Source organism: Eurytemora carolleeae, unplaced genomic scaffold, assembly GCF_000591075.1.
Source record: "Eurytemora carolleeae unplaced genomic scaffold, Eaff_2.0 scaffold60, whole genome shotgun sequence".
In the NCBI taxonomy this organism is placed as follows: Eukaryota; Metazoa; Arthropoda; class Copepoda; order Calanoida; family Temoridae; genus Eurytemora; species Eurytemora carolleeae.
The window spans coordinates 241,067-267,220 of record NW_019396087.1 but is presented as its reverse complement, the minus strand read 5'-3'; the positions used below and the strand labels follow the sequence as shown (position 1 = coordinate 267,220).

The 26,154-nt window shown below is 32.2% G+C and overlaps 3 protein-coding genes across 7 annotated transcripts in view; 1 reads left to right on the top strand and 2 right to left on the bottom strand.

Moving 5' to 3' along the window:
* The window catches only part of LOC111718330 (uncharacterized), a 62,460-nt gene extending 51,615 nt beyond the window's left edge, over positions 1 to 10,845 (bottom strand). The window contains exons 1-3 of one of the 3 annotated variants that reach the window (XM_023493894.1): positions 9,719 to 10,587; positions 8,468 to 8,647; positions 1,104 to 1,145 (exon numbers count right to left, since the gene is read on the bottom strand). The gene's annotated coding sequence lies outside the window, so the exon portion shown is untranslated. Of the gene's footprint in view, positions 1 to 1,103; positions 1,146 to 8,339; positions 8,351 to 8,467; positions 8,648 to 9,718; positions 10,588 to 10,742 lie in introns of those variants that run through there. The other 2 variants (XM_023493891.1, XM_023493892.1) reach the window with 2 other exon arrangements.
* The window catches only part of LOC111718332 (23 kDa integral membrane protein), a 72,624-nt gene that overhangs the window by 42,854 nt on the left and 3,616 nt on the right, over positions 1 to 26,154 (top strand). The window contains exons 1-4 of one of the 3 annotated variants that reach the window (XM_023493899.1): positions 14,855 to 14,934; positions 23,888 to 24,061; positions 24,861 to 24,927; positions 25,610 to 25,712. In XM_023493899.1, coding sequence (XP_023349667.1) covers positions 23,970 to 24,061; positions 24,861 to 24,927; positions 25,610 to 25,712 — 262 coding nt within the window. In that variant the 5' untranslated portion in view covers positions 14,855 to 14,934; positions 23,888 to 23,969. Of the gene's footprint in view, positions 1 to 14,854; positions 14,935 to 23,241; positions 23,275 to 23,887; positions 24,062 to 24,860; positions 24,928 to 25,609; positions 25,713 to 26,154 lie in introns of those variants that run through there. The other 2 variants (XM_023493898.1, XM_023493897.1) reach the window with 2 other exon arrangements.
* LOC111718333 (ion transport peptide) lies at positions 15,908 to 19,861 on the bottom strand. Its single transcript, XM_023493900.1, has 5 exons — positions 19,815 to 19,861; positions 17,993 to 18,091; positions 17,546 to 17,679; positions 16,503 to 16,693; positions 15,908 to 16,109 (listed from the first exon to the last, which is right to left on the bottom strand). The coding sequence occupies exons 1-4, from the start codon at positions 19,821 to 19,823 to the stop codon at positions 16,582 to 16,584; spliced, it is 354 nt and encodes a 117-aa protein (XP_023349668.1). The 5' UTR covers positions 19,824 to 19,861; the 3' UTR covers positions 15,908 to 16,109; positions 16,503 to 16,581.

Sequence of the window (26,154 nt, the reverse complement as noted above, 5' to 3'; positions counted from 1 at the left end):
TACATATTAACAAGGAGGAGGGGTAGGCAGAAGGAGGGGTAGGCAAGAGGAAGGAGGAGGGGTAGGAAGGAGAAGGGGGGAAGGAGGAGGGGTAGGAAGGAGAAGGGTAGGAAGGAGGAGAGGGAAGGAATAATATAATGAATACCCCCCGTATTCATTATATCTGCGGGAGAACATCATGATAATGTAACAAAGAAAAAGCAGAAATAATATAAATATCAATGTTTATGAAAATCATCAGAATATTCCCATAAAATGTTGATTCATGTGAACACTAATCGGAAAAGGCAAGTTTGGAGAACTGAGGCATCCATTCATTTATATAAACCTTCACAAAGAAGTGTATGTAAAGGTATAATGTATAAGGTTACCCACAAAGGATGAGACTTCAGAGACGACTTAACAGAATTTGTCCAGTTTTCTTTTTCTAAAATCCATTGTCACTTCTATTAAGATTTGTCAAAAGAATATCTTTTTGAATCGGTGTTAGGTACTTTCCCAAAGGCATTTTCCCAAGGGCGACTTCCCGAGTGACAATTTCTCAAATGGCAACTTCCCACATGTGAAATTTCCCAAGGGGCAATTTCCTAAAGGCCCTCTGAGGCGCCGCAGGCTGCAATGGAGGCCGAGCGAGCTAGGATGGGCTAGGGGACTGTGTGCCGCGGCTAGGACAGGCTGAGAGGGTCGAGCGCTGTGGCTAGAACAGACTTGGAAAGTTGCCGCTTAGGAAAATACTCTTGGGAAGGTGGCACTTGGGAAAAATCCTTTGGGAAAGTACCAAAGATCTTCTGAGCATTGTCAGATAAAACTGTACATTTAGGGTATCATTCTCAAGCGGACATGTCATTTCAAAAATAGTAAGTCAATTTGAATTATGTTTATTAAGTCTCACATCTTTGCAGGTAATTGGTTAAACATTTTTTTCCCTCAAAATTCTAGAATTTTAGAAGTTTTAACATTCACAAATAGAAACATTCTTCTTAGTTTTACATTTCTTAATAAAAGTTCAGAACGAAGGCGAATAGGATATCACTGTTTTCTAGTTTTTAAACAATTAAAAATAATCTCATATTTTTTCTATTAAAGCACTGTATGTAGGTTACCTGAAATCAAGCTCTTGTAAAGCAATACTCAACAAGTATAGACTGAAATAAAAAATCTTATTATTTATAGGTTTATGTTAATTATAAAACTCATTAGACTGTTAAGCGTAATTTCAAGTCACCATCAATGCAAAGATTGCAATGTATCATTTACTCTCAGACAAATTAGAATCAATGGAAATTTAAACCCCCGAGGGATTCAATGATAAACTCGAGGGCGTAGCCCAAGGGTTTATCATTGAATCCCTCGGGGGTTTAAATGACATTACTGTAACAGTGGGCGAGTTTTGTTGATCTTTTACGATCAGCAATTCAAGGATTTTTTGGATCGCTGAGATCATAGCTACCAAGGGGAATCATGCCCCCTTCCCCCCCCCCATTCTTTAACCCTACGGTTGGACTTTAGAGTCCTATTTTGAATCCTAACGGATTTATTTGAGTTTGCATTTGGATTCTATAAATAACCCAAGCGACGCCGAATTTTCCGTTATCTTGAAGACCCAAGCGTTGGGGAGGGGGCGGAACAACCCCGGGGTAGCTAGGGTTAAATGCGATCCTAGGATAAAGCAAAATCGAAGGAGGAGAGTTAGTTGATCATCAGCTCCCTTAAACTGAGGTTCCCTTGAAGAATTCCCCTGTTTTGATGAAACTGATTTGATTCATAATATTTAGTTTGTATAAGTATCGTTCGATTTAAAGTTTGTATTTTTTGTATCTTTTGTATATCAATATATTGTAAGAAAAACCGACTCGTTGAATATTTGAGAAACTCAGTGCATTGCTTTATTGATTTTTATTCATATACAATATTACTTTTTAAAGAGGGGATTCAATGATAAACCCGAGGGCTTGCGGATTTTGTGGAATTTTTTTTGGCCTTTGTAGATTTTCAAAGTATCTTTCAATGAAAATATCCCGGCGGGATTAAATGAAAATTGTTGCATACCAAAAAACCAGCTTTTTATAAAGGAATGCCCAATTCACAACTGTGCCCCCTTATATCTCAATCTGATAAAAATGTGGTGATAGCGTCGCTTTTTTAACTTAAACTGTTTTTAATTCTGATAATTTCTCCATCCTCTCTTTTTATAAGCAAGAAATACGCAAGTCTCATTTGTAGAGAAACCACGGTTGCAAATAACAGTTTAAAAATTAAAACATCAGACCAAGCTTTTAAGGGTATCGTTTATAAATCGGACAATCTTTGCAATTTTTATAAATTGATCCTTTATTTATAAATATTATTTGTTAGTTTATAAAGTATATAAATCCTTATAAATATACTTTTTCAAGCTTAAAGTGTGGAATTTTATAAAAAAAACTTTCATCTCATTTGTTTGATTGCGTTATAAAAACTTTATTTTCTTCCAATTCAGCTGAAACCTTTTTATATTCAGATTCTTTTCCTGTTTGAATTTCATATTATTTTAAACAAAGTAACAAAAAACAAACTTTTTGCAGGAAAATGCAACTTTAAAATGTTCTGAACATATTTGTAAACTGGCAAAAAGTTTCAATACATGTAAATTTGGTAAACTATCTTAGTTGGAAACAAATTCCAGCTCATGTTATGCATGCTCAGCAAATAAGTTTGCGAGAAAATAGTTTTGATAAAAATAATGACGATCGTACTTTGATGACAGATATTATTCTATTCTCTTTTGACCAAGATTTTTCCAATTTAATTGAGATATAATCGTCTATATATGATCATATATACTATCTTGGAAACCCAGCTTTGCTTAAAAACATAATTTTTTCTTTGGAAGTCGACCTACCTTAACTTTTTTAAACCAAGCTAGCTAAAAGTCTTACCGTTGTTTTTTACCGAGTTTAAAGGCAAATCGGTCAAGTGATTTATGAGTTATGATTGGACAAAAGTTACTATTTTATATTTATATAGATTTATACATAATAAGGCTAAGTTGTTCCAAAAGAATAAACAAAAAGATGCATTGTGTTTACTCTAATGATGATTATTTGTTTACTCCAATGATGATTCTATGTTTACTCTAATGATGATTACGTGTTTACTCTAATGATGATTCTATGTTTACTCTAATGATGATTACGTGTTTAATCTAATGATGATTATATGTTTACTCTAATGATGATTATGTGTTCACTGTAATGATGATTATGTGTTCACTGTAATGATGATTATAAGTGTACTCTAATAATGATTATGTGAAATAAAAATCTGTTCAATGTTTACATGTTATCTATTTAACAGCTATCGATAATTAGTCATTGTTTTTCTTGTTGGTTTTAATTAAATTTTTTTTCCGAATTAAATACTTATAATTTTAAAAACTTAGATTCATATAATTAAATTATATATAGAAAAATTATTTTCTATTTACAATGAGTGTCAAAAAGTATACAAAAATCTTTAAAGATTATGCAAACAATTAATTTAATAACATACAGTAAGATCTTACCAGCAAACTGTGGAATATGAAGACGAATGTTTAGAAACACTAAAGTGTTTTTGATGTTGTTACAAATCAATTGTTGTTTTATTAGTGACCTAATCACTCCCTTATAAAGTTAAATGTTTTTTTTTACACTTTACAATTGCTGTGTCTCATGTTTATTGGATTGTTTAAATAAATTGAGGTTAACAAGTATTCTACTTATTCTAGAGTTTTCTGGTTATTACTGTATAGTGTATATGTATATCTTATCTAACCAAGCTTATAAAGATCAGAAAAGTTATAGATTTGAATAAAAAATTGAAGTTTGGATAATTTGTAAAATTCTATAAATTATTTTTTTAATTTTTGAGTTTCTAAATGCTTTGTAATTAACACAAAATCAGAGGGTCGGATTCTAACTTACAAGGACTGTATTTTTTTTCTAACGACCCTTAGCTTGAAAAGAGGGCAATGCCAAATTCACAATGATACCCTTGAAACCTTTGACTTTTCATCGAGTACAGAGACTTTTAAACATATTCAAATCCGTTTTTATTTCTCTACCGTGAATTTTGAACTCAAACAGCTGACCTATTACATGCGTAATTCGAATGTTTCAAACATTCAAAAGTAAACAGCTTGCAAACAAAGAGTAAAGACATTAAAAGCATTTCAGTAGATTAATATGGAAATGTACGACATCCTTAATCAGTAAATGGTTTAAATGTACCGTAATAAATCGGAGATTTTCAAAATAAGAACGTTACTTTAAATTACGCTCACTTAAATAAATATCACAGTGACTCTAGAATGTCAGGACCTATTGGTTAAAATATTACTGGATTTGGTCAATCCTGTTCCGTTCTTTATCTTTATTTATCCTTAGGTCTCTCTTAAAAACCAGCCCAGTGCAGTGATCTAATAATTTTTGATCGGGGTTTACTATAAAAGAGTGATCAGAGAGGGTAAAAAAAATCAGAATACATTTTAAAAAGCTGTAAATTTCAGTCGCCAAGAGTAATTTTCTACTGTGAGTACAGGGGCGTCAAGAGCCCATCATGTTCCGGCCTATTCAAATGTTGGATACTGTACAATGTATATGAGCCTGCATAATAAAACATAACGAATATAATAATCCTTGTAATAAAAGAAAATATTATTCATACTGCTTACTTTACTTTATCTTAAGAATATTAATATAGAATAAATATTCGCTAGACTTTTACTGTTGAGACGAAAGGGGTTACCGAAAGGAATTACCAAAGGGGATTACCGAAAGGGGTCACCAAGAGGGATTACCGAAAGGAGTCACCGAGAGGGATTACCGAGAGGGATTACCGAAAGGGGTTACAGAGAGGGGTTACCGAGAGGGGTTACCGAGAGGGATTACCGAAAGGGATTACAGAGAGGGTTTACCGAAAGGGGTTACCGAAAGGGGTTAACGAAAGGGGTTACCGATAGGGATTACCGAGAGACTACCGAAAGGGGTTACCGAGAGGGATTACCGAAGGGAGTTACTGAGAGGGGTTACTAAAAGGGGTTACCAAGAGGGATTACCGAAATCATAAGACTTTTTAGACAACTGACAAATAACTTACTGGATCCTTCAACAGATAAACCTCACTGTATCCTACTCTATAAACCCTTACTGCATCCAACACTAAATAACACTTACTGTAATTTGCTCTTTATAAACCTTACTGTATCCTATCCTACACTAGATAATATTTACCGTATCTTGCTCTATATAATCCTTGCTTTATCCTACTTTATATGATACTTACAATATAATACTCAATATGATCCTTAAAGTATTCTACTCTATATGATCCTCATAGTATCCTACTCTATATGATCCTCATAGTATCTTCTACTCAATATGATCCTTAAAGTATTCTACTCTATATGATCCTCATAGTATCTTCTACTCAATATGATCCTTAAAGAATTCTACTCTATATGATCCTCATAGTATCTTCTACTCAATATGATCCTTAAAGTATTCTACTCTATATGATCCTCAGTATCTTCTACTCTATATGATCCTTAAAGTATTCTACTCTGTATGATCCTCATAGTATCTTCTACTCTATATGATCCTTAAAGTATTCTACTCTATATGATCCTTATAGTATCCTACTCTATAAGACCCTACCGTATCTTTATAGCCTACCCAATTCGAACGATATTCGTACCAGAGACATATTTTGACCGTATCCAAGAAAATTCATTTCATTACAATTTGTTTCTAAAATCAATGTTAAGATGAACAAAGAGAAAATGTATTAAAGCAGAGAGCTGTATGGCAAATATTTACGGTAAAAAAAGTTTATCAAATAAATCTTGCTCTTCTATTAAGATCGCAATTTGAATTTTTTAATGAATTTCTATACATTTTGTTAGTGGTACATAAATTAGAAAAGGTTATCCATCCCTGAAATTACTTAATTCTGAAAGAAGCAAAACCTTTAAAGTTTACTGCAAAGTAAAGTAAAAAAATACACTCAAGAGTACACTAAAAAGTACACAAAAAAAAGTACACTGAAAAGTTCACTGAACATTATACTTAAAAGTACACTGAACATTACACTTAAAAGTAAGCTTCAAATTTAACTGAAAAGTACACTGAAAAGTACAATGAAAACTACACTGTAAAGTACATTTAAAAGTAAACTCAAAAGTATACTGAAATATACACTCAAAAGTGCACTTAAAAGTAAACTCAAAAGTAAACAGAAAAGTACACTGAAAAAGTCACTATAAATGACATAGAAAAAAGACTGCAAAGTACACTAGAAAGAACACTGAAAAAGTACACTAAAAATCACACTAAAAAGTACATTAAACAGCACACTAAAAAGTACACTAAAAAGTACACAAAAAGTATAATAAAAAGTACACAAAAAAACTTTTAAAATGGTCATTGAAAACTAATCTGAAAGTCTAACATGTTTTAAATTGATTTTTAATCAAAAGTTCTTTAAATGTTATTCTTCATAAGTAAATTGTGCATTAGATATGTAGAAACTCAATCACAACATTAACAATTATATAACCCTCCCCTCCCCTCCTCGGAAGAATTTATCAAATGTCGTCTTGACAATTTTTCAATGAGTTTTATGCTATATTACGTAAATTTCAGTATTTGCGAAAATAAATAAATAGCCTTGAATATATGCGAGAACAGTTTTAAAGAGTTCCAAAGAATTATTTAATTAAAAAACTAAATATCTGCAACATTCCATTATCAGAAAGTGAAGAATACGACATTTGATGAATTCTTTCGATGTGTTCGTTATTAAGGGTTTCACTGTGGAAGAAACAGGAATCTTAAATATGAAGTTAAAACAGACATATTATTTAATTAACTTAGAGAACGCAATATTTTCCTTCTTCCGACACATTTTGAGAAAATATATTTAGAACGATGCTTGTATGCATATATTTATGGACTTCAAATTCTACGACACATGCAAAGAGATTGGGGTTAATAAATATTTACTTATGTGAGAAAATATAGTTATGCCAGTAAAAAAACACTCTAATCTAAACAAAATAAATACTGGAATGATTTTGTGACCTCGTAGAGCTCCTCTTATAGCTTAGATTTTACACGAGGAACAATTATATTGTTTTGCATATTTGAAATCAAAATATTTTGCTCTTCTGAAATCTAAAAATTTATGATTAAAAATTTGTAAGATTTTAATTTTAACGCGATATTGCGTGAATCAAAAAACCATTTTTGCAATTCTATTTTCAATATTCATTCAAGGAAATTTCTTAAATCCTTTTAATCAAAACATTTCAGTTCCCAGAAAAGGCATCCAGACGGGTTCAAACCAAATCCCGATGAAACAAAAGCAACTGATAACTTTCTAAACCTTATATCTTTGCAACATGATGTCTGAAACCTCTATCAAAGTGTGAAGTGATTAATCTCGTTCCTAATATCTTTATTCATCTATTCTATATATTGTTAAAATTATCCTTTGTTTGTCTGTTTTTCTGATTGTTTGTGTTCCATAAATGTCAAATCGGTTTAACCAATTTTCATGGGGCAACTCGCATGACCCCAAAGAAGGTTTATGGTTGTTCGAACTTTAAATGGGTTTATTATTTCTAACAATTCAAACATAATAATCACACCTCTCTGCCGCTACAGTAATTGTATATTGACGGTACAGCCCAAAGTAGGACCGCAAAGATTGGCCCGGCTCGGATATTCAAATGTACACCGGTGGAGCGTGTAATCCACGAAAATTTAATTTTTATTATTACTATAGAAGTGGTACATTAAAAGCCAGTTAGACATATGATTACTATGCTTTAATATGCTGGAAATAAAGTATTATTTCCAATCTGGTTGCTACTGCCCTATAATACACTTAATCAGCTGTGTAAGTACTTGTGTAAATAACTATTGCTAGGGAGGAGGCTTAAACATTAATTTCTTAAAGGACTTCTTTTTATGTAATACCTTGGGGACTCAAATTATTTTATATCCATTGTTACTCGAATTGTTTTATATCCCTAGTTATTCTTATTATTTTATATCTTTCGTTACTCAAATTTTTTATATCCCTAGTTACTCAAATTATTTTATATCCCTGTGACTCAACTTATAATATATCCTTAGTGACTCAAATTACTTTGTATCCCTAGTAACTCAAATTATAATATATCCCTAGTGAAATCATTTTAAATCTATAATACAGGCAAATTTCAGACCAAAAAAAGCATTAAAGTGATTGGTCTAGGGAAACTTGATCTCAAATACCTTGGATACCTTGGTCAAGAATACCTTGGTCTAAACTACCTTGGTCTAGGATACCTAAATCTAAGATAATATGGTCTAGGATACTAGGATACTCTTATATTTATCACATTGATCTAGAATACCCTTGTATATATCATCTTGGTCTAGGATACCCTTGTATATATCACCTTGGTCTAGGATACCCTTGTATCTATCACTTTGGTCTAGGATACCCTTGTATATATCATCTTGGTCTAGGATACCCTTGTATATATCACCTTGGTCTAGGATACCCTTGTATATATCACCTTGGTCTAGGATACCCTTGTATATATCACCTTGGTCTAGGATACCCTTGTATATATCACCTTGGATTAATATATGTCGAAATAATGAACATTATGAATTCAAGCATGTGGAATTAAACTAGTGATTAGAAGTAATCTCTCAAATATTGTCACTTCTTGATTTTTAAAAATTTTATTTTCATTTTTCATTTAGTTGGTTTAGAATTAGAATGTGATTTGGTTATCAAAAAAGCCAAGACTACTATAAAATATCAAAAAAATAAACTCTTCACACTTATACAGTGAAACCCTTAATAACGAATACATAGGAGGAATTTATCAAATGTCGTCTTGACAATTTGTCAATGAGTTTTATACAATATTACGTAAAGGAATTGAGTCTTTGCCACAAATTCAGTTTTTGTAAAACCAAGATCTTTACAGCCTTTATATGATGTAAACCTTTGATATTTCAAACTTACATTATTTGATCTAATATCATTCATCTACGACACCGGGCTGCAACGATATTGAAATTAGAAAATCAGAGTTTGTTGCAAAAACTCAATTCCTCTCATTATTTGCGAAAATAAATAAATATCCATGAATATGCGGGAACAGTTTTACAGGAATATTGTGAGTATTTTCAGGGCAATAAAGTGGTAAAATTTAAGGAATATTGTGAGTATTTTCAGGGCAATAAAGTGGCAAAATTAAAGGAATATTGTGAATATTTTCAGGGCAATAAAGTGCCAAAATAACAATCTTTTCTAAGCCAAAATGTCCAAGCTTGACTAGCAAGAAAACGAGGATATTCAGAAATATCTTTATTTGTCACTAATTTGGGAACTCAGCTTTGCCTGGACAAAATTCAACGAACACAATTAATAGTTTTGAGCCAAGCGAGCTAGGAACATTCCCGTGGTTCTACAGAGTTCCCCGATCAAAATTTATGGCAAATCGGTCAAGGGAATCTTGAAATTATTATGATACATATTAACAAACAAACAGAGATTACTTCTGTATATACAGTGAAACCCTTAATTACGAATACATCGGAAGAATTTATCAAATGTCGTCTTGACAATTTTTCAATGAGTTTTATGCTATATTACGTAAATTTCAGTATTTGCGAAAATAAATAAATAGNACCTTGGTCTAGGATACCCTTGTATATATCACCTTGGTCTAGGATACCCTTGTATATATCACCTTGGTCTAGGATACCCTTGTATATATCACCTTGGTCTAGGATACCCTTGTATATATCACCTTGGTCTAGGATACCCTTGTATATATCACCTTGGTCTAGGATACCCTTGTATATATCACCTTGGTCTAGGATACCCTTGTATATATCACCTTGGTCTAGGATACCCTTGTATATATCACCTTGGTCTAGGATACCCTTGTATATATCACCTTGGTCTAGGATACCCTTGTATATATCACCTTGGTCTAGGATACCCTTGTATATATCACCTTGGTCTAGGATACCCTTGTATATATCACCTTGGTCTAGGATACCCTTGTATATATCACCTTGGTCTAGGATACCCTTGTATATATCACCTTGGTCTAGGATACCCTTGTATATATCACCTTGGTCTAGGATACCCTTGTATATATCACCTTGGTCTAGGATACCCTTGTATATATCACCTTGGTCTAGGATACCCTTGTATATATCACCTTGGTCTAGGATACCCTTGTATATATCACCTTGGTCTAGGATACCCTTGTATATATCACCTTGGTCTAGGATACCCTTGTATATATCACCTTGGTCTAGGATACCCTTGTATATATCACCTTGGTCTAGGATACCCTTGTATATATCACCTTGGTCTAGGATACCCTTGTATATATCACCTTGGTCTAGGATACCCTTGTATATATCACCTTGGTCTAGGATACCCTTGTATATATCACCTTGGTCTAGGATACCCTTGTATATATCACCTTGGTCTAGGATACCCTTGTATATATCATCTTGGTCTAGGATACCCTTGTATATATCACCTTGGTCTAGGATACCCTTGTATCTATCACCTTGGTCTAGGATACCCTTGTATCTATCACCTTGGTCTAGGATACCCTTGTATATATCATCTTGGTCTAAGATACCCTGGTATATATCATCTTGGTCTAGCTAGGATACCCTTGTATATATCACCTTGGTCTAGGTTATTCCTTGCTCCATGTTATTTAGTTTTCATTGTAAATTGTTTTCACAAATGTAATCACTGTCACACTATTTCATCATTTAACATTTTCTTCTAGAAAAATCTAGTTTAACGAAAACCAAATAGAAAAAATTATGTTTACTATAAGAGATAACTTTAAAAATACCTGCAAATCTATATTAATGCATTTTTTTATTATATATTGAACGCTTTTAATTATATCAAATTTTGATAAAAGCTTAGAAACACATTTAACCAATCATGGCGTTTGTTCAAAGAAATTATAATATTTTGTAGAAACTTTGGATTTATTCTATAAATTCTTTGTCTAGGATTCTGAATTTCTTCTTCTAACTTTTAACGCAATACAATTGTTATAATAGGTTTTGCAGAAAAACAATTTGTGTAAAGAAATGACCCATCGGTGCAAAGCATAACAGTATAAATGTAAGATTTAAACTTCTAGTTTAGATCATATATAAATCAAAAGGTTTGAATATAACGTTTTTGAGATGATTCTGTCACTTGATAATTTTGTAATTGTATATACTATATTTATATGAAGGCTCTGTTCAGTTCATCTCTAAACCTTAGCATTGGTTAAACTGGTTGCGAGGGGAGCCTCGGAGATAAAATGATTGCATCCTCCCTCCGAGCCTCGGAGAGTGGAAGTTGCAATCTTCCACCGAAGAGTGTTGTGGTTGCATCATCCCTTCACACAATCCCAACTCTAAAAGAACCAACAGTTCTATTATGTAGATATGTATGTATATAAATATACAGGGTGAACATATTTTAAAAACGTGTATGTATGTTTTATTTAAATTCTCTACTTAGATTTAAATATGCAAAATGCATCATACAGGGAGAATAAGAATACTACTTTTAAACTCAAGTTATGACTTTAAATATTCTTATGAACATGATAAATAGACCAATGTTATTTAATACGTAATTAAATGAGTTACTAGTATTGCTTTAATGTCATATTTCCAATATAATTATTACTGCATATATGTTATTGTATACAGTAAACCAGCTGTTTTCATTTAAAGGACCAATTCCGTGTAATTTGTTGTAATGGTTCTACTCCCTACTGCATAATGTAAAAACTATTGCTAAGTTTAAAAGTATATTTTGTCTAGATCGAAATATTTTTAGTCTTATTTTATCTCAAATTCTAAATCCGGGGAAAACTGCAGAGTCAACGACTTTATATCCTTCTATATTAGTAATATTGTATATAGAGTGGCAATTGTACGAAAAATCTTCATTTAATGGAAAATAATTAGTTCTAAGATTAATGCTTCTAACCAGGACCTCTAATTTACCGTGGCATGGGCTTTGTTTGAACAGCATCAAACGATATTTGTTCTTTAGAATTGTAGACAGGTAAAATCTTTTCTCGTGTTATCGCCATTGTAAGCTTTGGAAGATGCACATCAGGATCACTTTGTGATTATGCCCGACCCACTGGTAGCATCTTCCCATCGTAAGTTTGGGAGCCGGGGGGTGCCGGAGCTCATGGGAGTTAGCCCCGATGGCGGTGGGCTCTCCAAGATGGGAGAGTCTTCAGATCCTCCCGTATCTTATCTTATCTTATTTAGTTAATTTTCCTTTAGCAAAAATTTGCTGGTTTTATTTTTTGATCTAACTTTCTAATTTGTCACCCATGCAGAACTACTAATAATGATGATTATTATTCAGGATAAGTTCGAAAATAGAATTCCTGATTTTGTCTTGAAAACAATCAATGGTTTAACATGAAATAAATTCCTTTTAGAATTTAGATTTCATAAAATAGTTCAATAATGGGAATAGAATGTTGGTAATAGTTTATATTGTCGACTTAGTTTTACTCTTGATATGGGCCATTTCTAACACTCAATGTTAGAAATGAACCTAGTGTGAGTTTAAACTAATGCCCCCTGAAGTTAGTCACAACATTCCTTGTAGTTTGAATACTGCAGAGTTTTTCAAGCCAACATAAACTGAAAATTCACGCTTTGTCTGGAATGTATTATTCCTACTTTCAGCTCTCTGCAAACTAGACAGAAAGAGATATTAAAATTTATGTGACCTTGTGGCTCCTCCTGTTATGATTTTACGCAACAATAGAAAAAACTAAATTTTTGCTACATATTAGAAATTTAAAACATTTTTGTTATACTCAAGAGCACTTCTATAAGAGGTGTTTTGATTAAAAACATATAAGATTTCAATCTAATGTATAATTTGCTTCAGTTTGACGTGAGCTGCTGTAAATAAACAGCTAATAAAGCGAGTAAGCTTTGCATTTTATCTTAGACATAGACACACAATTGTGCCAAATATAGGGTTACCCACATAAGGATGAGGCTTAAAGGGAGAGACATGGTACGTGGTTGAGCTGAAAGTGCAGTATTGTAGAGAAAGATTCATTTGATACCAATGAGACATTTGTACGGTGAACAATTTTTAAATAAGACCGTAAAGTCGTTTTTAATATTTCACCTGTTGTTTCAGTCAGCAGAAAAAACGTTTTTAACAATTTTGAAATAACATAGGCATATAGAAGACATGAGAACGAACTCTAATAAAACGCAAGGATAACTTTTCCAGTATATATTTACTCAAAACTTAGCAGACTTAGTTTTAACGGGTCTAGCTTAACAGGCTTAGGAGAACTATATCAATGTTTATATATCAAACATGAAAACTAAAAGTCGAATGCCGCGCACGAATCCTCTCTGCTCCAGTGTAATCTGTGTTATTGTCAGGGAGTAAAGAATAGAAGGGAGATATAACTGCATGACCAAGGAGAATTGAATAGAATGAGGGGGCGATAGGGTTTCCGTACACTTTGCTGTGACGTTTTTGGACTGCTGAAAAACTAGTTTTTCAACAACAACAATAACAAAGGCAGCCGATCTAATGTAAACAATTATGAGTTAGTATACATTGAATCTTCATTTAACGCGCCAGAGATGCCAGATGTCTGTTTATCATGTGTGTTATTGTTTACAATCTTTATTATTGTTATTACGCAAAAACTAGTTCTTCAGCAGTCCAAAAACGTCACAGCAAAGTGTACGGAAACCCTATCGCCCCCTCCTTCTATTCAATTCTCCTTGTAACTGACGTGGTTCGCACTACCATTTGATAATACATGCTTTGCAGACTGTACTTCATTTGAAAAAGAAATATTTGTCTAATGACAATTACCGCGTATACAATAACCTTTTTCTTAATATTTCTTATACGAATGAAGTACCGTCTGCAAAGCATGTACAATCATATGGTAGGGCGAACTGAGTCAGTTATATCTCCCTTCTATTTCTTATACTACCTGATTGTTGTTGAACTCTCTTATAGAGGTCGAACTATCGTCCTCCACAGACAAAATTTTAAATTTAAAGAACCTAGTTAGTATTTTTTTAATATTTTTATAGACTAGTTAACTAAATTGCAAAGTTGTTCATTTTTTATAATTATGGGGACACTTCCGGAGTTATAGCTCTTCATTAAAGTCGCATCCTTTGCGGGTTACCCTGTATTGGATCTAAGTAAAGCAATTCTCCTCTAATTAGCACACAGAGAATTTCAGATGCATATTGGCCTGTAGGAATATCAGGGTTTAGTAGCTGTGGGAATAGGTGTCAACTGCGCAGCTTTTTTCTTAAATTTCTCTGCCGGCGATTTAAAGAAATTTACTTACTGTCGAAAATATTTTGAATTAGAAAGTCGCCAAAATATTCTATAGACTTATGAAATGTGCAGAAGATAACACAGATAACATTCTGTATTAACTCAATTTTACTAATACAAAAAAACGTTCAGAATGCAGAACTGGTTTTAATATCTTTTTAAGTTAATTTTTTTATTTCTGTCTTCTTATCTATAAATATATTTTTATTTTTTTCAACTGTTTGTTTCTATCCAATAAACATCAAATCTCCTATGATGATGATCCCATGGTCAAGGTTTATTGTGGCTGGTCGAAATTGAATGCTGAAAGTGAACAAATGTTGCCAAGAAAATATGTGGACATTTCATCTTTTTTTAAATCGATCAATAACAACAAAAAAATCCGCAGAATTTTTGGTTTTACGATTTAGGAAGAAAAATGGCGGCTTGAAACATGTGGCGCGAAGTGCACCAAAAACCTCGTGATGTTAAACTGATGTTACAATTTATGGCACGGTATGATAATAATCTATTTTCTCGTTATAAAATCTTTACAAAATAAAGTAAACAATAAATCATTTTTACTTTACTATCTCGGTAGTGAAGAAAGTGTTCCTTAACAATTGCCTTGTCACGTGTATTCTCTAAAAGTATTCGTAATACATTGTTTTTTATTTATATATATATATATATATATATATATATATATATATTGACTAGGTTTTTAAGGCGCTTCGCGTCCATTGTCGATTTCAATATGTGCACTTTGTGTGCATTGTAAAACAAAACAAAACAAAAAGTTCACGGATTACATAAAAAAATTTCGTTGAATTTTAAAATCTTTCAAAATTGAATGAAAATCGCGTTTTGTTGGAGGCAAATTTTTGAAATTTGATCATTCATAAACCTTATAGATAGATGGTATAATATTCAGGAACTAACTTTAATTTTCCAATCTTATATCTTTACAACTTGGTGTAGACCCTTGATATTATAAACCGAATGTTTTTCTTTCTTTCACCCTTTACACGAGATTTCAAAAGGTAAAGGGTGAAATATATGTATAAAACCTAAGATCTTGGAATTTTCAATAAAACGGCATTTTCTAAGATCGTATTGGACCAATTAAGCAGTATGGTTTGTTTACATAATGAAAGCAGAACATAGAGAGTATTTACAATGTCGGCGTTTACATAAATACAATGAAAACCACTTTCTATTTAAGTTTTGATTCTAACTTAAGATGTTTATCAACTTGCAAGTTTACAACTTAACAAAGAGAAGCTATTAATGGACAGCTTCTCTTTGTTTTAATGCTTATGTGTATCCATACAGTTTAAAAGCTTGATATATCAAAAATTTAAGTCCAAGCTCGTCTTCACTGTATTGATTCATATCGACGATGACAGTAAATATAAGAAAATAAAAATGGTATGAATTTTTTTCAGTCGCTTTATTTAATTTATATCATTAAAATATAAGAATTGTGTAAGATTTCGAATACGTTAGGTATTCTGTTGAATATTATATTTATAAAATGATAAATAGAAATTAAAGTATGATGTTTACATTGTCTGGTCGGACTATACACATGAATGTATCTCTGGTAGACAGCTGTACTCTTGTAGTCGCAGTAGCTGGGCTAGTTTGAGATCTACCTCCACTCTTCTCTATGTAGGTCAACTCAATATCTGAATATTTAAACTTTAATCAAATGACAGATATTATAATCTAAACTGCATTTTTGTTGACAATACAAACCAGCAAATTGTTTGAAGTGCTGTACGTTAGCTGGTTAGAACGTAAAATTGCAATTCAATGTCTTAGTGAATCAGTGTTATGTACTGTGTTAGTTATTTTTCCAAAGGCATTTTCCAAGGGGTCACTTTCCAAGGGACAATTTCCATAGTGGGAAGACGCCTTTGAAAAAATACCCGACATCTTATGTATTGATTGAAAGAATTATCATAATAATAAGAAATTTAATATTTAGTATGTTTTCAACAATATAAACACATTTTGAACGCCATATTGGATTGTGAGCAAAAAATTCTACCAAGAAAAGGGTCATATTTCAGACTTACCTTTTGCTATCCCTCTGATTCTACGGTTTCTACACCCGTATAAAAAAATGAAAAAATACAACTTTTTCCATTTTTTCGATTAAATTAGATTAAGGTAGAATCTGTAGGTGTGCGCTTTAGATATTGTAGCGGCATCTGAACCAACTGCTTCCATACATCCATCCATAAAGTTGCTGTTGTAGCACCGAGATCTTAAATAAACATAAAGTTGCTGTTGCAGTACAGAGATCTTAAATAAACATAAAGTTGTTATTGTAGCACCGAGATCTTAAATAAACATAAAGTTGTTGTTGCAGCACCGAGATCTTAAATAAACATTTAAGATGTTGTTGTAACACAGATATCTTAAATAAACAAAAAGTTGTTGTTGTAGCACCGAGATCTTAAATACACATTTAAGATGTTGTTGTAGCACCGAGATCTTAAATAAACATAAAGTTGCTGTTGCAGTACAGAGATCTTAAATAAACATAAAGTTGTTATTGTAGCACCGAGATCTTAAATAAACATTAAGTTGTTGTTGCAGCCTAGCACCGAGATCTTAAATAAACATAAAGTTGTTATTGTAGCACCGAGATCTTAAATAAACATAAAGTTGTTGTTGCAGCCTAGCACCGAGATCTTAAATAAACATAAAGTTGTTGTTGGAGCACCGAGATCTTAAATAAACATAAAGTTGTTGTTGTAGCACAGAGATCTTTAATAAACAAAAAGTTTTTGTTGTAGCACAGAGATCTTAAATAAACATTTAAGATGTTGTAGCACCGAGATTTAAATGAATAAAAGTCTTTTATAAGCACGAGTTTTTTATTCTGAGAATGCCACTGTATTACTATCTTTATCAGCTATTTAAAGATCTTTAAAGGAACTGTTCTACTTATTTGGGTAATTTAAGTTAAAAACAGTAAAACGGTGAAATTTTTCCAAATTTTCGTGCGATCATGGCACTATTGCACTCAAAACGAATTTAGTGCAAAACAATTTAAAGTTGAAAAATTTCGAGATAACAATTTTTAAAAAGTAACAAAAAAATTAAAGGTTACCTGCAGTATGAATAGATTTCAATTTCGTTGTACAGATTGAAACAGTCCACACAAATATGATCTAGGAACAACACCATCTGCATAGAGGGTACAGAGGATAAACACCCCAGGTAGGAGACATCATCAACTGAACGCTGAAATAAAATAATCAAGTTTTTCAAACATGGTCACGGGCGTTTGGTTCCGGATTTAAAATTATTTTTAATTTCCTTTTTGATATCTATCCATGCAGGACCGATCTCTAAATTGGGTTAAGTCTAGTAACCGATCTCTATACCTGAGGTATAAGTCTAGTGACCGATCTCTATACCTGGGTTCTAAGATTAGTGACGATCTCTAAATAGGGTTCTAAGTCTAGTGACCGATCTCTATACCTGGGTTCTAAGACTAGTGACCGATCAATATACCTGGGTTCTAAGACTAGTGAGTAGTGACCGATCTCTATACCTGGGTTCTAAGACTAGTGACCGATCTCCGTATACTGCTGGTTCCTGCCTGCAAAGTGAGATGGAGCAAACACAGTACGCTGGCAACGGTTACTCTCTTCTGCAAAATCAGTCAATCAATGTTAGTTTTAAAAAAAATTTCAAATTTTTAATTTATTTTGAAAATTCCATATTGAATTTTTTAAAAACCTAGTTTTGCAAAGTTTTCAACCCCGGCTTAGTTATCTTTCGATTGCTCCTATCCATAAATAATAGCAACTTCTATGTAGCATAGATTTACCTGTTTTCATTGGAGTATTTCTAACATTTTTTGCCAATGTTTTAAAGAGAAAAATTCTAAATTCAATCTAAGGTCCTGCAAGGTCTCAAAAAAATAATTGACTAGCCAAAATATGTATATTTGGAAAATATTCTAAAACCAAATTATTTCCAAAAAATATCCTTAAAGCAGATCAATACTTTGGATATAAACTACTCCCCATAAACAATTCTTAGGCAAACTCTCACATGATGTTTCATAAAAAATAACAGTTTTTTCTTTGGTCGGCAACGTGATTGAGATGGTTTAGAAAACAATGGGTCAGTGTGGGATGAGGAAAGAGGGAGGGGAGGTGGATACGGGAAGAGGGATGCTTGTAAAAAGAAGAAAGTATGATTTAACAGTTAAGTTGCGTAGGCCCTATTTTCCCTTGAACAACACTAAAATATAGACCTGAGGTAGGATTTAGGGGGGGGGGGGGCGGATTGTGTGTGGGGGATATGTTGGAATGGGGGACGTTGCTGGACAACATAGTGAGGGGGGGACGTTGCTGAACGTGGGGGGAGGGGGGTTGAGGCTACAAAAAAGAAAGTTTTGCCCCAAGATGAAAAGAGAAAGGAGATTAAGAAAAGGAAACCATATTTAACGTTCCTTGAAAAAAGAGAGAATACCATAGATAGGTAAACAAATTGGACAGAACGATCAAACCTCCGAAGGCAACAAAATAACCATTTTTGGGTTTCCTCTTCGCAAACTAGTTTTTTTTCATTAAATTCTAGGAATTACAAAACACGTAATATCTTGGAAAGTTTTCAGCCAACGCGTGAAAATGAATTAAAATTTTGCCGACTACACCCATTCACAAGTAAATGTTTGCCCGAAGTTCTATAATATACATGTCTAGTGTTACAAAAAAGTATATTTTAGTTGGGGAGTCTAAATATATATATCTCATGTCTTATTTCAATTTATCTATCTTATAAAGTTGGCCGATATTAAAAAACAGATTTCAAAGAAAAATGCTAATTTTCAAATTTAATGAATCTGTGCAACAAATAATTTATGAATACAATTCTCCTTTTCTTATTTACTAAGCTTTTAAAATGTTTTACAACCCTCTACTAGCAGCCTTTAAACGTTGATTTTCAAGCCTGTATTTTTCTTCGAAATTGCAAAACTAAAAATTTCGTGGATTTTCCCGTTAACATTGATGGATTTCTTATATTCAGAAAATTGACAATTATTCCATCCACAATTTTTACTCTCGACCAGCTGTAAACTTTCCCTGGGGTTATATGTGATCAATTCAGCCGTTATGCTGTTTATTAGAAACAACAAAACACGAAGACAGAAAATAACTTTTTTTGCATGTTAACGTAAAATTTTGGTTTTAAAAATAATTGTGTAAAGTAAATTTAGTCTATAGTAAAGTATTGCAATTTTGCTAAATGTAAAATTTTTCTATTTTTGGACTCACTGATTTACTGGGCAAAATATGGGGTTAATCTACACCCCCCCCCCCTTATCCCCCCAAATCCTTTCATGGTATTTTATAATTACGTACACTGAACATGATGTGTCTCTCCCTTCTGGCATTCAAATGAATACTGAAGAAAATCCTAGAGATGCAATATACGCAATATACGTACATTCCAGGACAACCTTATACGCTCACCTATATATATTTGTATTTATACATATATATATAGATATAGATACATAATTCATATTATATAAAATACAATATATTGACCAATTTGCCTCAAATTTTGATTGGGGAATTCGGGAGATTCTAAGTTGAGTGGGTTCCAATTTTAGAAGGAAAATAGCTTATAACGTAATTTACGACCAAGCGCTGGTAAACGGGAAGCATAACTATAAGTGTTCCCCATGGGCAACGCTGGGTTCTCAAACATAGTGTGTATATACATAACATTTTAACTTTTTTCAGTTTAAATATTTCTACATTTTTATGCTTAAATATATATTTTCCGGAACAAAAGTTTCATAGGCATTGTCCCAATCTTCAGTTGATTGGGTTAGGTTTTATTTATGTGTACCGATCTAGCCCGTCTCTCCTCACTTAATCTTTATGGCTAAACTGCCTCTAACTCTAATTTATCAGCCTACCCAGGCTGATTCCGTCCGTACTGAACAAAAGTCTGTATTCAACTGATTTATCGATAAACATATGGTTATATGGGGGCCGGTATGACCGGCCAGGTTACAAAACTAAAATTAGGATTACAATACAGAAATCAGAATATAGAAGTAAATGGATAGATCCTAGGGATACATCTGATTCCAGGTTTGTTACATATATATTAAATCATTTGTATTTGCCTAATCAGATCTCATTAGGGAAAAAACGGAAAACAAAAAATCTGCAGAGATTAAAATCATAAATCAAGATCTTCAATATTAATTATTATTCACGAGAACTGTTTTAAAACCATGTAATAAATATAGTAACAAACCCCATATTTTGTAAACCTGAACATAACTAACCACGTTAATTAATTTCTGTAGCTATAAAACCCATCATTAATTTGAATATAGATTAGTTGGACATGGCTCTTGCTTTATGACGTTTAGAAACGTATTACTTCTCCTGTAGAGAGCAGAGAGACCAAGCGCGAGTTGTATCTGAACGATAAATACTAAGAATACAGAGAGTGTTGTATCTGGATTGATACAGACTAAAGTATTACTGTAGAACATTGAGTTCTATAGCGAGTTGTATCTGTAAGATACATATTGAGAATACAGAGAGTATGTTGTATCTGGATTGATACAGACTAAAGAGTACATAGAGTGATGTATCTGGATTGACACAAACTAAAGTATTTTTGTATAACATTAAGTTCTAGCGCGAGCTGTATCTGAACGATACATGCAAAGAATACAGAGAACGTGTTTACCTGGATTGATACAGACTAAAGTATTTTTGTCAAACTTAGAGTTCTAGAGCGAATTTTATCTGAACCATATGTACAGACTAAAGAGTACAGAGAGTGTTGTATCTGGATTGAACAGACTTCAAAGAACTTGCTTGAGTAAGGCATTTGGTACAACCATATACGCCCATCAGAGTTTATGTAACCGTAAAAAAATATTGCGTGACTTAAAACGTATATTACTAATATGATTTATGTATTTATCCTTCTTTCACTATTATATGGATCACTAATAAAAATCTGATTTTTTGAGACATTTTAATGAAAAATGTCTAGTTCTAGAAAAACTACTGTAGGGCGCATTTTCATGAAATACTAAACGTCAATTTTAAAGAATTCCTTATTCCTTATTAAATCCTAACTCAGGTTCTTATAATAATAATAATAATAATAATAATAATGAAAATAATAATAATAATAATAATAGTAATAGTAATAAAGATAATGATAATCATAATGATAATCAAAATTAATAATCAGAATAATAAAAATAATAATAATAATGATAATAGTAATAGTAATAAAGATAATGATAATAATAATAATGATAATGATAATGATAATGATAATGATAATGATAATGATAATCATAATGATAATGATAATTGTAAAAGTAATAACAATAATAACTAGCTGAATTGCCCGGTGTTCCCAATGGAATAAAAAAAAATTGAATTTTTTAGCCTTTGTTACCCATGTGATACACCTGGGTTCCCATAGAACATTTTAGCCCATTCGGTCCAGCCGTTTGGTCGGCTATAGGGAACATATATACCAATTTCTTGTTTTACTAAATACATAGATAAAAAGATCCCGGCGTCGCGTTGCCCGAGGAAAAAACAAAATTTGGAAGATAAAATATTAAAATTTTTTTGCCTTTATCACCCCCAGACTACCCATGAGTGTCCTTTAATAATTTTCAGCCCCTTCGGTCTAGCCGTTGGGCCGGCTATACGCAATATATATATGATGTCTTGTTTTGATATATAGATAATAATTATACCAATGATTATAATAATACCAATACAAATATTTATATACCTGGTAAATTTTCTGACAAGGTAATGTCGATCAGATAATATTTAGGATGCAATTAGCTTTTTCCCATAGCCCGTTAACTTTGCTTGTCACAGCCTAAATATTTGATCTATAGATTCAAACTTTATCAATTTTTGCGTGTTCTAAAGGTTCCAGTAAACTTTAAAAAGTCAATGGCGGGTAAGCCTTTATTGTAGAAAGGGTTTTTATAGTTGGTATCTACGTTTCAGCAAACCAATTAATATCTTTTCCCGAGAACTCTTTGAACCAAATTTTAGATGCCAAACTTATCAAAGTTCATCAACTAAGAAGCCGATCGTGAATTTGGTCTGAGAAACGGGTTTTTTTCTGGTTTTTCCTGCTCAAACATTTCCCCTTTCCGCCAACACTCTCCATTACACTTTTCCCCATTTAGTTCACATGTAGACTGCTGCCTTATCTATATTATTCTCCTCTAATGCATTTTGGAACATGTCAAAGGTGTCTGCTTTGAATTTGTAAAGTTTAAGGCCCAAACTTTAGTATCTCGAGCATCCCAAGTGTCCTCTTTCTCATAAGGTTGGTATTAAAACCGTTCCAGTGCTATGACAACGGAGCTAAACAACCTCCTGGAAAATGCAATTAACAAATGTATAAATAAAAAGTTTGATGAATAAAGTCCGTTGGGAGAAAACAGTAAGCTTTGAGACGTCTAGAAGTACCTTTAAAAAAATGTTAGCTAAACTTATTGAAAATAACTTGTAAAAATTAAAAAATATAAAGCCAGTTTAAAAAGACATTAAAATGTATTTGAAGAAAAAGGTTCTATATTCTACGTATTTTGGCAATACAAGATTGTAAATACGTCCACAGTTCTCTTCATTTCTATTTTAAATGCATAAAATGTAGTATTTGACTTTAATGAATAATAAATAAATCTGACGGAGCTCCCATGGTATTGTGGAGAAAGCATGTCTAAGGTTACTTTTATAAATAAAAGAAAAAACAGTTTGTTAACAACAGTTCTACAGTTATGATGTTTAAGTCTAAGTGGGTTTAAAACTCATTTTTATGTTAAAACAGTTGATTTTTTTTCGTTATTTATTTAAAAAAGCAAATTGTTGTCTGCGTATTGACCTAATTATGTTACAGGATGGAAAAATACTGTTTACTAAAATTTGATTTTCTAATTCCATATGTTTGCAACCCAATGGCGGAGACCTTAGAATTGTAAACTGAGTTAGATCAAATAATAAAAGTTTGAAATATCAAAGGTTAAAAATATCAGGTTGCAAATATATAGGGATTAGAAAATTTGAGTTTTTGGCAAGGACTAAAATCCTTAAGAAAGTGAAGAAAAAAAAATGATAGAATTATGGGTTATTTAAAGTTGCTACTATTTCATAAAACCAAATTATCACTTTTTTCTTGACAGTAGGAGACGGTCAAATGCATGCGACAGTACTGCTTGGACTTTGTAACCTCGTAGCTCCTCTTTTTTATATTATAAAGTATTGGAAACTCAGATCATTTTTTTTTCTCAATTGCTCTTTGATAAAGAAATTATAATTGAAAACATAAAAGATAAAAATTTTCGTTTAATTTAATTTAATTCAGATGTGTCATTTTCTCTTGTTACTGTTAACTCATCCTTCTAATTTAGGAAAATTCCCCAGGATGTACTCCATCAATTTTCTGTAAAGAACAATCTACAAAACGAATAATAAAGGAAAGAATTTTCTAAAATGTCGCGGCATTACAACCATCAAAGTTTAGTTAGAAAAGATCCTGGAAGAAGATGTGTAAACTGTACACTCATAGTTATAAACCTAATAAGGAATACATTAACTTTAATTATATTTTATTGGAATATTGCTTTGAAGAAAAAGGAATAATTTTAATATTCCAATTTTAAAAAATCATGAAATGAGAAAAAATGTTAAACTAACTTCACCTAATTTATTTACTCTGCTGAAGGAGGGGAAGGGAGATATGATATATAACATATGTAAAATGCTATTTGCAAGCCAGCTTTTTTGTCTTCTTTTTCTTATTTTTTCTGTAAATCTACATATATGAAGTTGTTATCTCCGTTTGCCTCAACATTTGATTAGGGAATTTGGGAGACCCAAGGATGTAATGCAAGGAAAGTTAATTGCGGTCGTGTATACTCTGCGTGCATATTGAAACCAGTTCTCTTTGGGTGGAATTTGTAAACAAGAATAGATGCATCAGTGTTCGTTCAGTATCCGAGGAGGTTTAAACCATTTTATTTTGATAATTTTGATAATTCACATAATAGTTTCCTATGACCAGAATATTTCATTGATTTTTGTGAAAGATGGATCCCATGTCAGGCTGTAACATCCGTCTTGTGTTTACATTACCACCCAGTGACAGTACACTGCAGTACAAAAGGTGCATACACTTCTGAAATAACTTTCCTAGTATTACATCCTTGGAGAGACCCAAGGAAATGTTCTTAGCAAAGTTCTAAGATTCTAAATTGAGTGGGTTCACCTTAACGGGACAAAAATAGGTAAAAACGTAATTTACGACAAAGGGCGGGTAATAAGTGAGAATAACTATGACACCACTGAAGAAAAGAAGAAAGTAAATGTATCCTGACTATACAGTATGCTACTGGGCATGGTTCTAATCGCTATTGGACTTTGGCTGCTAATTGACAGTACAATAATAAGTGTAAGATAATAATTTAAAATTCTTCAAACAAACATTTTCTAATTCCTCTATTTTTTCAACCTGATGGAGTATACCTTTGATATGTCAAACTTAGATTATTTGATCAAACAACATTCATAGCTTGAAATATCTAAGACCTACGCTATCGGGCTACACACACATATATATATAGGTATTAGAAAATCAGAAAGTAAGTGGCAAAGACTCAATTCCTTTGTTAAGTATTTTGATTGAGGATTGCAGTTGATCATTCATATCTAGTTATTACCAGACTTTAATATAAAAAAAATACATAATTGTATGAATAAAATCCATTAATTTTATTAACGAATGAAAAAATCATATTTTATAAAAATATTAAATTAACTTTATCAAATTGAAAACTTAAACCTATTTTATATTTCATTTACATAATAATTTTTTTTATTAATTTTGATTAAGATTTTCAGTTATTATAAATTTTAATTTTAACTTATGGAAAAGTAAAACATAAACAAAAATATTTTTTATTTGAAATCTTAAAAAAGATCAAAATCATTTACATGTTCATAAAGCTTGAGAAACTTTAATAAATAGTATTTTAACTATATATGGAGAGTTTGTCTTATACCTCTTGAATACACTCTCTGCGTAGTTCAACTACTTCTTGCCATTCATTAAATCTGACCTGCGATTAATTTAGGATAATATAAAGAGCTCTGCAGTACGATATGTACCCTGTATATATTTTGAGTATTACACATACTTTCTGATATTGGGCATCATATGCGAGGTTGCGGGGACAGGTAGTTGTGACTTTTTTATCTTGAAATTTCAAAATGGATTGCTTCTTTAGCCAAAACTGGTTTTTACATTTAAAAGATTCCAATTATATTTTAAACTATTGTAAATCTGATACAAATCCTATATATGTTATGTATTTGCCCTTTGGCATTTTCCCAAGGGTGACTTCCCTAAGGTTAGGCTAGGACTTCTGAGGCGCCGTAGGCTGCAATCAGTGCTGCGGCTAGGATAGGCTAGGGGACAGAGCGCTGCGGCTTGATCACACTTGGGAAGTTGCAGCTTGCAAAATTGCTCATTTGAAAAGTTTTCAATTTGGAAAATACCTGTGGGAAGTTGCAGCTCGGGAAAATACCTGTGGGAAGTTGCAGCTCGGGAAAATACCTGTGGGAAGTTGCAGCTCGGGAAAATACCTGTGGGAAGTTGCAGCTTGGGAAAATGCATTTG

Excerpts from the sequence above, each read along its gene's own strand:
- LOC111718333 (XM_023493900.1), bottom strand. Across the intron at positions 17,680-17,992 it reads TCACTAGTCTTAGAACCCAG|CGTTCAGTTGATGATGTCTC; the intron begins GTATAGAGATCG and ends ATTTTATTTCAG. Across the intron at positions 16,694-17,545 it reads GAAATCTATTCATACTGCAG|ATCTCGGTGCTACAACAGCA; the intron begins GTAACCTTTAAT and ends TGTTTATTTAAG.